The 16,315-nt window shown below is 39.6% G+C and overlaps 1 protein-coding gene across 1 annotated transcript in view; it reads left to right on the forward strand.

The window, feature by feature from the left end:
• Positions 1-11,059, forward strand: part of NCF1 (neutrophil cytosolic factor 1) — a 28,612-nt gene extending 17,553 nt beyond the window's left edge. The window contains exons 6-11 of the mRNA XM_072136172.1: positions 1,388-1,510; positions 2,444-2,551; positions 5,986-6,103; positions 6,485-6,586; positions 8,757-8,893; positions 10,531-11,059. Of these exons, the coding sequence (XP_071992273.1) occupies positions 1,388-1,510; positions 2,444-2,551; positions 5,986-6,103; positions 6,485-6,586; positions 8,757-8,893; positions 10,531-10,649 (707 nt within the window). The 3' untranslated portion in view covers positions 10,650-11,059. The remainder of the gene's footprint in view (positions 1-1,387; positions 1,511-2,443; positions 2,552-5,985; positions 6,104-6,484; positions 6,587-8,756; positions 8,894-10,530) is intronic.
• Positions 11,060-16,315: the final 5,256 nt, after the last annotated feature.

Genomic DNA, 16,315 nt, shown 5'->3' on the forward strand with positions numbered 1-16,315 from the left:
CGTAATGGCCCCCCTTTAGAGAAATGTCCACAACAGAACCCCCCTTTACAGAAAAACCCACAACAGAGTCCCCCTTTACAGAAATGTCCACAATAGAGCCCCCTTTAATGAAATGGCCACTGCAATGCCTCCTTATAATGAAATGTCCACAGCAGAACCCCCTGTAATGAAATGGCAACTGCAAAGCCCCCCTTTAAAGAAATGTCCCAAACAGAGCCCCCCTTTACAGAAATGGCCACAGCAGAGCCCCCCTTTAATGAAATGGCCACCGCAGAGCCCCTTTTAATAAAATGTCCATAGTAGACCTCCCATTTAATGAAATGTCTACTGCAGGGCCCCCCTTAAATGAAATGTCCACTGCAGGAAACCATCTTTTCACAGAAATGTTCTCATAGAGCCCCTTGAAAAATATAAAACTCTATACTCACCTCCAGCTTCTTCTCAACACGGCTCCTTCATCTCCTCTTCTGGCCCGTATGCACCACTACGACGTGACATGGCCATTACCCTGCCGCATCATAGTCATAGTTCGCCCAAGCCGGAAGTGGAGAAGACGGAGTCACGGGGCTGGGAAGAAGAAGACGGGGCGTCCGACCATGTCACCTATATGAAGATCCGCCATTGTATAAAATACACACTTTTCAATATGTTTACTGCATAACCTCTATTTTTCACTGCTATTTTTTGTATAGTGTTACATAAAACCCACAAATTATGAATATAAAGATCTATCACTGTGCAACTTAGAAGGTGTTTTCCATAGCCATAAAATTATTAAACAGCACGGCTATACAATTTTATAAATGTACTATATCCATTCTTTCCTTTTCTTTGCCAATGATCCTCTGCCCCCATCCCTACCCCTTACAGCGTTTTAACACTAACCTTGATGAGCAAGTGATCACAGACCATGCAAAGTCCTGCTTCCCTGCTGAACAGCAGAGCTGTACTCAATTATAGTGTTTGTTTAGCCGTGAAGCTAAACAAACAAACGTGATGTATTATATATCTGTATGATGCAAGGAATCCTGTCCCTGCTTTGTGGTCACCCCAGGACACCAAACTTTGCACGGTACGTGATCATTTGCTTTATGTGACAGTCTGAGAGCGCCCTTATCTCTGTACCCAAATGATGACCCCTTCAGTAGCTCTACTTTAAAATGTCAACATTTTAAAGTGGAACCATTACCATGGAAACATCTGGATGTGACTGGCAGTAGACTGGTACACGTGTAGTTTTTTTCTACAACTATATAAATTGTTAGACTACCTTTTTAAAGTTTTCCTCCATTGTTGCTGTAGTTCCATCTCCGGGTGCCAACATAAATTATTTTGTGTATTTTGTGTATTACAGACTAATAGTTAATCTGCATTATTATATCCACAGACATAACTGGCCCTATTATTCTGCAATCATATCGTGCCATTGCAGACTATGAGAAAAATACCAAGAGTGAGCTGTCTGTTAAAGCTAGTGATGTTGTTGAAGTGGTGGAAAAAACAGAAAATGGTAATAGAATTCATTTATTAGTACAACTTTCCTCATAGGATACCTAACCTTTAAGCAAACGTCATAAATCAATTGTAGAGTATTTATGCATGACAAGTAACAGTATAACTGACCAATATGAATAATAATAGTAATAATAATAATTAATATAGGACATTATAGAGAAGTGCATAACTATATTGAGGTGAATAAAGCACTTGGAGTGAGAGACAACTTACTGGGGCACATTTACTTAGGGCTTTGTGCACGTTCTTCAAGGCTAAAACCGCTTGCATAGCCTGATTCAGACCAAGCGCCGTATTTAACTTGCAAATTGTGTCGCACACCCTATGCTAAAGGTGCACCACAAAAAAAATGGTGCACTCTGTCCGGGAAGCGACAGATTCATGATTTCTGGTGCAAGATCTTAGTGAATCGATGCATGCAGCATTATACATGGAAATAACCCCTTTATTGCATTTTTTTAATTTCTAAGTAAATGTGTCCCACTGTGTATTTGTCTTTTCCTCCTCCATACTTTTTGATTGTAAGCTTTTATTTCACATGCTCATGACCTTCAATACTTCTCACCCAAGCATAACACAATTTAAAAAAGTAAACGTCTGTTTAGCAGAAAGCACAAAAATCTGAAGTGCTGAAGGCACATTTTTCTTATTATAGGTTACAGTTGTAGAGACCCACTATACAGAGGTTGCTGTGAAGTGGCTGGTGGCTTATATAGTTTATACATCATTAATGTACACTATGCTCATAGCATAGATTAATGTATAATACAAGTTTTCTGAAAAGTTAGTGACCATTTAAATCATAAGTAGATGCAAATATAGAAAACTCTGATATATACTGTATAGACTACGCCATACATTACAACAACATGTAGTATTGTGTATTTACCAAACATTAAACATTTCTATGCTATGTTTTTTCTTAAAGGTTGGTGGTTCTGTCAAATGAAGAACAAGCGGGGATGGGTTCCAGCTGCTTATCTTGAACCACTTGATAGCCCTGAGGAGTCTGAAGAACAAGATCCAAACTATGAAGGTGATACAGAACATTGATAACAATTACATTAGAACCAAATGATCAATGCAATTTTTTTGTTATTTAGCCTAAAGATTAACCCCTTAAGGACGCAGGGTATTTTCGCTAATTTCTCACTCTCCATCTTCAAAAATCCATAACTTTTTCATTTTTCCATGTATAGAGCTGTGTGAGGGCTTATTTTGTGCGTAACAAATTTTACTTTCCCATGATGTTATTTATTATTCCATGCCATGTAGTGGGAAGCCGCAAAAAAATTCCAAATGTGGAAAAATTGAAAAAAACTGCATGTGCGTCATGTTCTTGTGGGCTCAGTTTTTACGACTTTCACTCTGCGCTCCAAATAACACCTCTACTTTATTCTTTGGTTCGGTATGATCGCGGTGATACCAAATTTATACAGGTTTTTTTGCGTTTTAATACATTTTCAAAAATTAAACGAATGTGTACAAAAAAGAAAAAAAAATTTTGCCATCTTCTGACGCGAATAACTTTTTCATACTTTGGCACATGGAGCTGTGTGAGGGGTCATTTTTTGCAAAATGAGCCGACATTCTCATTGCTACTGTTTTGAGGACTGTGCAACATTTTGATCATTTTTTATTACATTTTTTATGTCATCTAAAAAGGTGTAAAAGTCGCGTTTTGGACATTTGGGCGCCATTTGCCGTTCCGGAGGTCACCGCCGTCAATAACCGTTTTTATATTTTGATAGATCGGGCATTTTGGGACGCGGCGATACCTAATGTGTCTGTGATTTTTACTATTTATTATATTTTATATCAGTTCTAGGGAAAGGGGGGTGATTTGAACTTTTAATATTTTATTATTTTTTTACATTTTTTAAACTTTTTTTTTCTTTTTTCCCCCACTATTTCTTAGACCCTGTAGGGTACATTAACCCTAGATGGTCTGATCGCTCCTGCCATATACTGCAATACTACTGTATCGCAGTATATGGCATTTCTGCTCACTATACATTACAATGAGCCACAGGCTCATTGTAATGCATGTGCAGAAGCCATGTATCCTCGGGTCAAACGAAGACCTGAGGCTACCATGGCAACCGATCGCCGCCCCCCGATGACGTTCGGGGGAGCAGCGACCGGAGGTAAGATGGCGGCGCCCATGGGTCGCCAAATTTAATGTGCCGCCGGCGACTTTGCCAACAGCAAAGAAAAGGTTAACACCCGCGATCGGTGCAAGCACCGACCGCCGGTTATAGCGATGGGTCTTTGCTGCGATATGCAGCAAAGCCCATCTCTGTATGAAGAAGGCTCAGCCCGTGAGCCTTCTTCATACAACCTTCACACCTCCATGGCGGATATATCCGCCACGGAGCGTGAAGGGGTTAAAGTAATTTTTAAAAGGGATGAGCAAGCTATTATCTATGATAAAGGTACATGACAGCATTCACCATTTTAATCCCAAAAAAGTGCAGATGGTGCTTTGTAGAGGTTAAATTAAGTTATAGATTTCCTTTAAGCAGTTACCGTATTTACTCAAGTATAAGCCGAGGTACCTATTTTTGCCACAAAAAAACGTATCGACTTGAGTATAAGTCTAGGGTGGGAAATGCAGCAACTACACTTTAATAAAATGTCCAGTAGCAGCCCCATCAATAAAATGTCTAGTAGCAGCCCCCCTTTACAGAAATGGCAAGTAGCAGCCCCCTTTTACAGAAATTTCCAGTAGCCCCCTTTAAAAATAATGACCAGCACTGCCCCTTTAAAATACTCAACCCCCTTGTCTTCTCTGCTCAGCTCCAGCTTCCCGGCAGAGGCACGTCTATGCTCTCTAGTGGCCGCACACACATACTGTGACGCTGGTGTCACGCCATGTGTGCGTGCATATCGGCAGAGAACATGGATGTGTCTCTGCCCACAATGCTTGGTAGTTGGGAGATGCAGGGAGAAGCCGAATTGGGTAAGAAGAGGACACCGGGGGTGGGGGCCCGGAGGTGAGTACTAATTTTTTTTTATATACCCGAGTATAAGCTGAATTGGGGCTTCCACTCGAGTATACACAGTAGATCAAATAACTATTGTCCAAGAGAATTCAATCAATATTTATGGTACTGTTTCTGTAGTAAAATAAGAAAATCTCATTGAAAAAAAAGACAAAAGACAAGTATCGTTTTTGCCCTCAGTTGTAAGGGAACACTGGGCAACAAAGTTATACCTAGCCTTTAACTTGATCCTGACTGCCCACTGTCTTTCGCCGTCACTGCAGTTTCTCTTGCTCCTGCTCAGAGGCAGCCAGAGAGCTTGGAAAGAAGGTAGAAGTGGTTTATTACTGGTAATACCTTCTGATTTCTTCACTACATTGCGCTGAAATACTGTTATTTAGCAAATACAGAAAGCAGCACTGCCATTGGCAGTCATGTGATCACAGGGTATGTCACAGATAGTCAGAGCTCTTGAGTCAGATCAGACCCAGTTCAGCTCTGATCAGACATTTGCCCCAGCAGGGAAAAACTTGTAAGAAACAAAAAAAAATTAAATTATAAAATTATGACCTACTGCAGGACATATTAAGTAAAAGAAAAAATATGCTAAAAAATGCCTGGTAAGTAAATCCTCCTCAGGCCTCATTATTAACTCCTTGATGACCACCGTTTTGGGAATCTATGGCTGTCATTAAGGACACTTAGTCTGATGTGCTGCCTTCTTACAGCAATATGTCAGAAGAAGATTGCAGAATATTGTGCCCTGCAAGTGCTGGTGCCATGTTATCACAGCCCAGCCCTGGCACTGACACCCGGGATCAGAACTTTTCCTGGGTGCACTTTAAACACTGCGGTCTGTGGTGTCCAAGTGGCTACAGAGGAAGCGTGCTCCATTTTCCACCCATTGGCACCTTGCAACTGTAATTGCAGGGCAGCCCGGGTCCAGTAAAGGACCCCAGGGCTGCCTGTAACATGTACTGTATCTATTAGGCCCGGCCTAATAGATGGGAGAGCTATAAAGCACTGCACTACATAAGAATGCACTATGTAAGTGTTCCCTTGTGGGACAATGTAGTATAAAAAAAAGTAAAAACACATTTTGTACCTCCACATATGTACCAGTCCAGACTACAAAACTAAACTAGTATTTATCCTGTATGCCACAAAACATTAAAAAAAAAGGAAAAACAATGCCAAAATTGACATTTTCTAGTCATCCATCACACAAAAAATGATATTCATTGCAATCAAAAAATTTTATCAACCGCAAATGTGTACAATAAAAACAAAGGTGAGTGAGAAGACTTGTGGTATCAGTGCCCATGTAATGTTATTTCAGGGTTACAGGGTTATGTAGGGTTACCATGAAAGCTAGGGGCCAGTCAAATTATTCCAGGTGCCCAGCCTAATGCCCACCTGAGTGTAAAGCCTGAAGACAATAATGTAACTATTCTTAACCTCTTTATTGCACCTTGGGTACCTACAGGTGAACTGCATGTCACAACAAAGGGTTACTCAGGAGATTTAGAGGATGAATTGAATGTGGAAGAAGGGGAAACAGTTGAGGTCATTCACAAGCTTCTTGATGGCTGGTGGGTTGTAAGGTACGTGTGAAGCTCTAGTAAAATATATTCATGTAAGTGTTCTACAACATCTTACTTTATTTAGCAAATAATTTTATTAACCTAATTTTATGCAGCAAATAATATAATAAGATGTGAAATGTCTTTTAAGATAATTTGTAATTATCAAGTGATGAAATGTTGCTGGAAGATGCTATCTCTATAACATCAGAGAGGGTTTGAGTTTTGTAGCCCTCAGCGATCTGGATAATGAAAGAGATGAAAAGCTGCTTTAGTGATCCATCTCCTTTAGTTTTAGTTTTTTGCCATGATAGTTTCTTAGTCCCAAATGAATGTTAACTACTATATGATTTACTGTACTATGGATATTGGCAAAATAAATTTTGTATTCTGTTTGGCTAGGAGAGGCAGCAAAACTGGCTACTTCCCTGCAATGTACCTCCAAAAGTCAGGAGATGCACCATCAGCAGATGTGAATCAGAAAAAGAGCTTGCCACCCCGGAGGTGAGAATAAGACATATTTATGCTGCATATTCAAATATTGGCATTAAAAAGATTCACATAATATATGCAATACTATATCTTTTTCAAGGCTGTAGAAAAAGTAGCCCGAATTCCAGTGTCGTTCAACCATATCCTCCTTCTTCTCTTTCTGTTTACTAAAACCTAACATGGACAAAACAGAACTTGTAATCATTCCTCCACCTAACAAATCCCTCCCACCAGACCTAACCATCACAATTTATGGATCCACACTCTCCCTGGTCCCTAAAGTCCGCTGCCATCTTTAAGCCTCACCTACCTATACCTTAAGCCTCACATATAGACTTACTACAATGTGCCGCCTCCATCTCATTAACATCTCTCGCATCTGACCCTTTCTCAAAATAACCAGTCCATGTACTCATGCCCACGACCCTCCAATCTATCCTTAACTTTGCAGAGTGGCAAATCCATCTGTCTCCTCACTTTTCCTCTGCCTCTCCTCTCTGGCAATCTCTCCACTGGTTACCCATTGCACATCGAATTGATTTAAAAAAAACTAACCATAACTTATAAAGCCGTCCACAACCTGTCTCCCCCATATATCTCTGAACTCATCACCCATTACTGCCCCACACATAATCTCTGTTCCTCACAGGACCTTCAGCATCACTCTATTTCCATCCGCTCTACTCACAACCGTATCCAGGACTTCTCTCTTGCATCTCCCATACTCTGGAACTCTCTGCCAAAATGTGTCAGACTGTCCCCCACTTTACAAACCTTCAAAAGTATTCTGAAAACCCACCTGTTCAGGATCACCTACAATACACAATAACTGCTCTACTCTGCTCCCTCACCTTGTGTCTCCATCTACCCTCCCACATAGATTGTAAGCCCTTATGGGCAGGGTCCTCCTCCCACTTGTCTCCTGATCACTGTAGTCTAGTCTTTGTACTTGCCTTTGTTTTTGGCTGAATGCAATGTATGTGAAACCCTTACTGATTGTACAGTAAATTGTACAATGAATGAACTATTTAAATGATCTTTAAAAAGTCATGGGAGTGGAGAAGCATTACACAGGGGTGTACATCAACTAGTACATCATAGTAAGGGACAATACTAGCCATTTTTCTGCCTGAGGTTAAAATTAAAATGGTTTTCCCCCACAAATGGTTTTTCAGCCTACCCCTGATCCTCTTCATCCTACTGATTTAAAGACAAATTTTAAAAAGAACCTACATTCTACTGAAACTATACATGCTGATGTTTGATTTACTATTTTGTTATACAGTGGTATACACAGCCCCTGCCCAGACTTATATATAGCCCGCTCACTAGGAATATATATACAGCCCCCTCTCTAGTTTGGTATCCTGCATCCATAAAGAGCCTTCTGTAAGGTTAGATTTATGTAAAGAATGAGGTGGTTAGGAAAAGTATAATAATATACTCAGCTCCAGTTCCTGTGCTCCCATGCCTCTACAGCTTCCCTCCCCTGCCTCTTCTCCTATTTCTTCTGTCCAGCGGCAGCTTCTATTCAGGGGTGTAGGTGGCATGTGATGATGTCATCAAACGCCACTCGTGTCCTGCACAGCATATGGAGTAGCGAAGGCAAAATGGTCTATGCTGCGCAGCTCTATCAATTGCATCTGTGTCTTAAATACGCATTACGATGTAATTAATTCAACTTATGTGTACTGGAATATGGTCATTTGACCTACAAAGTATTTTTCAACCAAATCTGGCTAGGGACTGTTAATGTGAGTTTGGTTAACCATAAGTACCATGCCCAAGTTATGCTTAACAGTAATTTAATTATATGGCACATGATACCCAGTTCAAAATTAGAAATTAGAATTTTAATTAAAGAAAAATTAGAAGTTTAGAAAATTAGAAAACAAGAAATTTCTTTTAAACATCTATCAAATGCTGGTCTTATGAGCCTTATTGACTGGGCAGAGGATTGTTCAAGCCACAAAACACATTTGTAGTCATTGCAAAGATGTGTATTGCTAAACAAGTTTGCTGCAACTGTTTCTAATTCTGTTTTGCTTACTACACACATTTACTTAAACATATTTATGTGAAGTGCATTTTGTGTAGATTTAAGTGGGTTTTTTTTTTCTTATTTTAGTTTTGATTCAGAAATATAATAAATGATATGAAAACTATGTAATTTCTCTTGCAGGAGAACGATTTCAAATGCAAATAGTATCCACACGAAAAAACGTACAGAAATCAGCCAAGAAACATACAGAAGGAACAGCAAGAAGTACCTGAAACAGCGTCAATCTACTTTTGATAATATGAAGTCTATGTCCATTGGTAAGTACAGAAATCTTAAAGGGGTATTCCCACGAAGACATGTTTCTTAAATATAGTCAGGATAACAAAATAACACATTCTCTAATTCACCGTTAGTAACAAAAATACAGCATTTCACAGATATGATTCCAACCTGTCTCTATCAGTCCTGGTGTACACAATTTCAGTTTCCCCTGGTTTCTGACCCTGTATATTCTGAATTTAGGGTCGGCAGCAAGATGCTTTTCTGTCTGACTCTGTGGAGCTGAACTCTTCTCTGCTCTCTGCGTCTAGCCCCTAGGAAGGAGGCACATCAGATCTGATAGTGTGTGTGTGTAGCTGAGATGTAGAAAGGCTGGAGAGTGTCATTGTGTGTAATATGCATCTCATGGAACTCATCATCTCTCATCTCTGATCTGTCTCATCTCTCTTTCTATGTGTCAGATACTAGTACAATGTTCACATAAACCCTGCACCCTGATAATCTAACCCCATTTTCAGCTCACAGAACTAGGTAGATCATAATGTGTCTTCTTAGGGAGCCCCACCCACACCCTGGAATTTTACACTGACCATTACATACATACAGGACTAGATCCCTGCTCAGTACATAAATACTAAATACAACACCAGAACCAAGCTTAGTATATAAATGCAAAATCAGAACTAAGTTTAGAGCATAAATTAATATGCTAAACTAAGCTAAGTACATAAACACAGAACCAAAACTGAACTCAATAGCCCACATTTATTGATAGTGAGGCAAAAGGCAGTTCATAGTGCAGCCACGACACATTACTGGCGGAAATACTACATGTGTTTATGTGCAGTCTACACCAGAATTCTGGCGCAGACTGCTTAGTAAATGTGGGCCAATGCGTACATACATAACTCGACCCGGCTCATTGAATAAATACAGCTTTGGGACTGGATTTAGTGTATAAAATCAGGACCAGAATCAAGCTCAGTGCATAAATAAATAATCAGAATTATGCCCATGCATTATATACAGCACCAGAACCAAACACAATTTTAAATACAGCACCATAATAAGTAAATAATAAATACAAATGCAGGACCTGTTTCTATGGATCCATGATTGAAATTTAAGGTGAATATGAAAAAGACAAATTACAGCTAAATTGCAGCATGAGAACTAAGCATATTTCAATTTGTGCTAAGTTGCCCTAAACATAATAGAACTGAAATTATGTTGTGTTCTTTTACACTGCTAAACATTAATTTCAATAGACTCATGGACATGACAGTTTATTCTTACAAATCCATGTAGAGGCTGTAGAAAACTCAGAGTAGGTCCTATTCCTGTGTGTGTTGTGTCTTGTGCCTCCTCATAAGATGTCTGGCTTTTGAGCATAAATTGAGCTAGCCGCAAAAATGGCAGCTCATTCAAGGCCCCCATTGACTTCTATTGCGCAAGGTCATGATACAGGCTTCCTCACCAATGTCCACTGACTGCAACAAGACTCAAACAAGGCATCACTTTCCCCTGTTTGTGTGCTGTAATCCGTTCACAGTTGTGTATGTGGCCGTAGGGCAGGACACATTTGTGTGCGGGAAGTCTCATTCCCAAAATGCATTCTTCTGCACTACTGCTAAAGTTCATGTAATAATGTATTATTGTTTTCTTCTATCCATAGTGGAACAAAACGAAATGGAAAATAAAGCTCAACCAGCAATCCCGCCAAGGCCAAGCAAAAAGCTCATCCTGGACAAATGTTCAGAACATACGAAAAACAAGATCCAAACAGTCAATTAATAGAACTGTATAGTCTACAGGAGTTGTCAGGCATCAGCAATAATAATGATTAAAGACAATAAACCACCACAATAATAGTAGACATCAGTGAACTTTAATGTGGTTAATAATTTTCTTTTTATTATAAGATCTTTCATTTAGAGTTTCTTGTTTGCAAATGCTACACACCATAAAGGGAACCTTACCGCCGGCTTATGTGGCCCTAACAGTAGAAAGGATGATATACTTCCTGGCTCCATTATTACAAGGGTAATTGCAATAATTTTAGAATGAAGAGCTGTAGCATTTCAGAGACAACGTCTCCCAGTGTTTAGCATTTTTAAACTATTTACTAAATTTACTGATGTAAGGTTGTAACGAGTATAATTTTTGTTTTTACATAGCAATATAATAAACATTTTTTGTAGCAATTAATGTCACTCCTCATTTAATTTGCTTACAGGTGAGAGGTTATACAATACAGTTTCTGTAAACATAAAGGACCAAATTTATCAAAAGTAGTGCCGTTTCCCTGTGGAGTGTAATTAATCTGGCGCCCCTGTACTGCTCTGAAAGTGTGCATTATTAGGCACTAACACGCTCCTTTTGGTGCACATTTTTTATGTTTTGTCGGACACAGTGCCTTCGTGACACAAAACTGGCGCAGACACTTTATAAACACGTACAAGCAGTTTTCATGTTCTTTTCTTTGCAAAGTCAGACAAAAAAACTAGAAAAAAACCTCCTTTAATAAATGTGGTCCAAAATGTTTTATGAATCAAAATAAAAAATGTATACATGTTTAGCCTTTACTGTTAACGTGGAGAGAGCAGGGATAAGGCAAACTGTCTGCCATCCTGGGGGTATCCTGTGTTTATTTGCCACATTCTAATTTCATACCTCCCATCTTTCACATTGGAGAACAAGGGACAAAAAAAGTTGTGCATGCAGTGAGCTACAACATTTTTTAGTGTGATAAGCCCCAACCTTATCACACCGCAGTATTCCCACATAGTATAATATGCAGATTAATGGCCCTTAAGCTCCTTACACAAACGTATACAATAGTCGTGGACCCCTTCTCTTCTTCCCATATTTATTGTGGTCCTCTTCTCTGCTCCACCTCTCATTGTTACAGAAATACACTCACCGGCCACTTTATTAGGTACACCATGCTAGTAACGTGTTGGACCCCCTTTTGCCTTCAGAACTGCCTCAATTCTTCGTGGCATAGATTCAACAAGGTGCTGGAAGCATTCCTCAGAGATTTTGGTCCATATTGACATGATGGCATCACACAGTTGCCGCAGATTTGTCGGCTGCACATCCATGATGCGAATCCCCCGTTCCACCACATCCCAAAGATGCTCTATTGGATTGAGATCTGGTGACTGTGGAGGCCATTTGAGTACAGTGAACTCATTGTCATGTTCAAGAAACCAGTCTGAGATGATTCCAGCTTTATGACATGGTGCATTATCCTGCTGAAAGTAGCCATCAGATGTTGGGTACATTGTGGTCATAAAGGGATGGACATGGTCAGCAACAATACTCAGGTAGGCTGTGGCATTGCAACGATGCTCAATTGGTACCAAGGGGCCCAAAGAGTGCCAAGAAAATATTCCCCACACCATGACACCACCACCACCAGCCTGAACCGTTGATACAAGGCAGGATGGATCCATGCTGTCATGTTGTTGACGGCAAATTCTGACCATACCATCCGAATGTCGCAGCAGAAATCGAGACTCATCAGACCAGGCAACGTTTTTCCAATCTTCTACTGTCCAATTTCGATGAGCTTGTGCAAATTGTAGCCTCAGTTTCCTGTTCTTAGCTGAAAGTAGTGGCACCCGGTGTGGTCTTCTGCTGCTGTAGCCCATCTGCCTCAAAGTTTGACGTACTGTGCGTTCAGAGATGCTCTTCTGCCTACCTTGGTTGTAACGGGAGGCGATTTAAGTCACTGTTGCCTTTCTATCAGCTGGAACCAGTCTTCCCATTCTCCTCTGACCTCTGGCATCAACAAGGCATTTCCGCCCACAGAACTGCCGCTCACTGGATGTTTTTTCTTTTTTGGACCATTCTCTGTAAACCCTAGAGATGGTTGTGCGTGAAAATCCCAGTAGATCAGCAGTTTCTGAAATACTCAGACCAGCCCTTCTGGCACCAACAACCATGCCACGTTCAAAGGCACTCAAATCACCTTTCTTCCCCATACTGATGCTCGGTTTGAACTGCAGGTGATTGTCTTGACCATGTCTACATGCCTAAATGCACTGAGTTGCCGCCATGTGATTGGCTGATTAGAAATTAAGTGTTAACGAGCAGTTGGACAGGTGTACCTAATAAAGTGGCCGGTGACTGTATATAACAAGCACTAGTTACTTACCTCTCCTAAATCCCCATGCACAAGCTGTGCCTTCTCCTCTGCCATGTCTGTTTGCAGTAGAGCTCGGCAGACGAGATGTGATGATGTAATTGCGCCTAACAGCTCCTATGTACACAGACACTGCAGAGACTCAGTGGTTATGCACAGAGCTGACGTCTCTCTGTATCACCACTGCATTGCATCCAACTCTATCTGTGTCCAGAGTATTGATGTCCTGGGATATACCTCTGACTGCCTATATTCGAGTTGGGAGGTATGTATTTTAATCAATGCAGTGTATTTCTTGTTACCAGTCTAAAATGTATAGCCCTTTCCTCCTCCATCATGTTGGGTTATACACAATCATGTGTTAAATCAATGTAGAACAAATCGGGAATGCTATACATATTGGAGCTGATTTTGTCTAATTTGTTTATGTACAGTATGTACGTCATGATCAGTAAAGCTCTGTGGGTTATGATGGCACTATACAAGTTAAGATTTATTCATTGTCTCAACATTCCATCATAACCTGCCCAAATGACTAATGTAGCCCCTTGTCCCACTTACTGTATATAGTCAATGAGTGCGCCTCACTCATGATATCAAAGTGGCCAAGGGTCATCCTCCACTACTCTCGCAAAGGCTATAAGTCCCTCTCTTGACCCTTTCCTTTTTAGTAAACGTCGTTTCACCGATTAAAGGTGAAGTTGCCTTTTTCTCTTTTTGTGCTGTTGGACATCCTGTGCAGAAATCAAATGAAGCGATGTTACTGTGCAGATCTTATCTGCTTCAACAAGACCTGTAGGGATTTTCTTCCCTATGTTAAGTGCTGAAGATAAGTACTATGAAGCAAACATATTACAGTTAAGTTTCCTGGTGCAGATTTTGCAATAGTGTTATGCAGTTTCAATTTACGCCTCCACTTTCCAAACAATTCTTTCTTAAAAGTTGTGTCATTTGTTTCCTTCTGCTATTATCTTTGATACATTGGTCAACAGACCACTACTCACAATTACCCATGGTAATTCCTTTGAGACAGCTGATTGCAGGGAAGCAAATACAGAATAAATGGTTTTGCCATAGGTACAGATATTTGTTATCCATGGCTTCCTTTCTTCAATTATACTAATGCATTAGAAGGGCTCTGAGGATGTTACCAGCGCCCCTCTGTGCAGCTTAAAGGTTACACTGTGCATGAACACATTCCCCCTCCCACTGTGTGAGATCTCAGAATAAAGAGGGGAAGGCATGCTCCTGCACAGTGTAACAGCATGTGAATCTATAGAGCGGGGGGGCCTCTGGTAACACATTCATTAGCATAACTTTAAAAGTTGATTTTAGAAGGAAGGAGGCCGTGGATAAAAAAAATATAAGAATATTTACACAGTCTCAGTGCCTGGATCTATGTCAGTGTCCCTGGTTTATCATTCTTGATTTTGCAAATATTATGGAATTATAAAGAACTACACTACATGTTGCAGCTTCGAAGGCTTACAGTAACTTCATCATGACTGTATATCTGATGAAGTCCACTATAAAAAGGCCATTTGAAATGCTCCCCTTTCCTTACTCATATAATAATGACACTGACTGATAAATTATGGTGGGACACCGTGAACCCTATACTGTCTAATATCACTGTTTAGTTGTTAAAGGGGTATTCCCACGAAGACAAGTTTCTTATATGTACTCAGGATAACGGAATAGTACATTCTCTAATTCACTGTTATTAACCCCTTAAAGACCTGGCCCTATTTGTTTTTTCAATTTCCATTTAAAAAATCTATAACTTTAGACATAAAGATCTCTGTGATGGCTTGTTTTCTGCGTAACAAATTGCACTTCATAGTGGTGGTATTTAATATTCCAAATGCAGTAGAATTGGCGCCGTTTTCTTGTGGGCTTGGATTTTATGGATTTCACTGTATGCCCCAAATGACATGTTTACTTTATTACTTGGGTCAGTGCGATCACGGAGATACAATATTTGTATAGGTTTTATAATGTTTTCATACATTCACAAAAATTAAAACCTAAAAGTTCAGATCACCCCCCTTTCCCTAGAAAAAGTAAAAAACACAAACACAATAGGTATCCCCGCATCCCAAAATGTCCGATCTATCAAAATATAAAAACTGTTTTTGCCGGCGGAGAGCGGAAAATAGCGCCCAAATGTCTGAAATGCGACTTTTACACCATTTTACATCACATAAAAAATGGAAATAAAAGTGACCAAAATGTCGCACAGACCTCAAAATGATAGCAATAAATACAATGGCTCATTTTGTAAAAAATTACACCTAACACAGCTCTGTACACCGAAGTATGAAAAAGTTATTAGCGTCAGAAGATGGCAACCTTTTTTTTCTTTTTCATACACAATTGTTTAATTTTATAAATTTGGTATCCCCGCGATCATACTGAACCAAAGAATAAAGTAGAGGTGTTATTTGGAGCGCAAGGTGAAAGTCGTAAAAACTGAGCCCACAAGAACGTGATGCAAGCATGTTTTTTTTTTTTTTTGCAATTTTTCCACATTTGGATTTTTTTCCAGCTTCACAGTACACAGCATGGAATAATAAATAATGTGACAGAGAAATAAAATTTTTACACACAAAATAAGCCCTCACACAGCTCTGTACATGGAAAAATTAACGTTTTGGATTTTTGAAGGTGGGGAGCAAGTAATGAGCGAAAAAACCCTGCGTCCTTAAGGGGTTAGTAATAGAGGAGCTCACATACAAAGGATTCATTGTGCACATGAAAAAATGAAAAATAAAGTTCTATGAGGCGATCTTATTTTCCCTTTTATATTACAATTATGCAGTGAGGGTTGTGTATATTTCATGTAACAGAAAAAATAAAAAGTATGGACTATAAATTCTATCTGATTTGATTTTAGGTCTCTAAGCTGTGCAGTAGGTCTAAAAATTATTTAGATAATATTTTAGTCACACTTGATATAAATGCCATGATATGAATGTCAGGTATAAATGATTAAGAACATACTACCAATGACATATTTTAAATGTTTAAGTGCAATTGCACTTATAAGTGCCCTTCAAAGGGGAGAATGGTATTTGTTGGAGGTCTGGGGTAATACATGGATTAAAGTGTATTTATATCTGCAATTTCCAGGGCTTCCTGGAACCTGAAATGAAGTAAGATAACATTAATATGAAGATAGATGCTTTTGGACTTCCTCGTTGTTTGAAACCTGTATTACTCAATATTCCATGTACTGCAAATTAAACGGAAGGCATTCAATTTGAGGCATGTTGGAGGCATGTTTTTCATGCTGGCAAAGCTACGGAAG

This window comes from Engystomops pustulosus, chromosome 2 (genome assembly GCF_040894005.1).
Source record: "Engystomops pustulosus chromosome 2, aEngPut4.maternal, whole genome shotgun sequence".
Taxonomy (NCBI): Eukaryota; Metazoa; Chordata; class Amphibia; order Anura; family Leptodactylidae; genus Engystomops; species Engystomops pustulosus.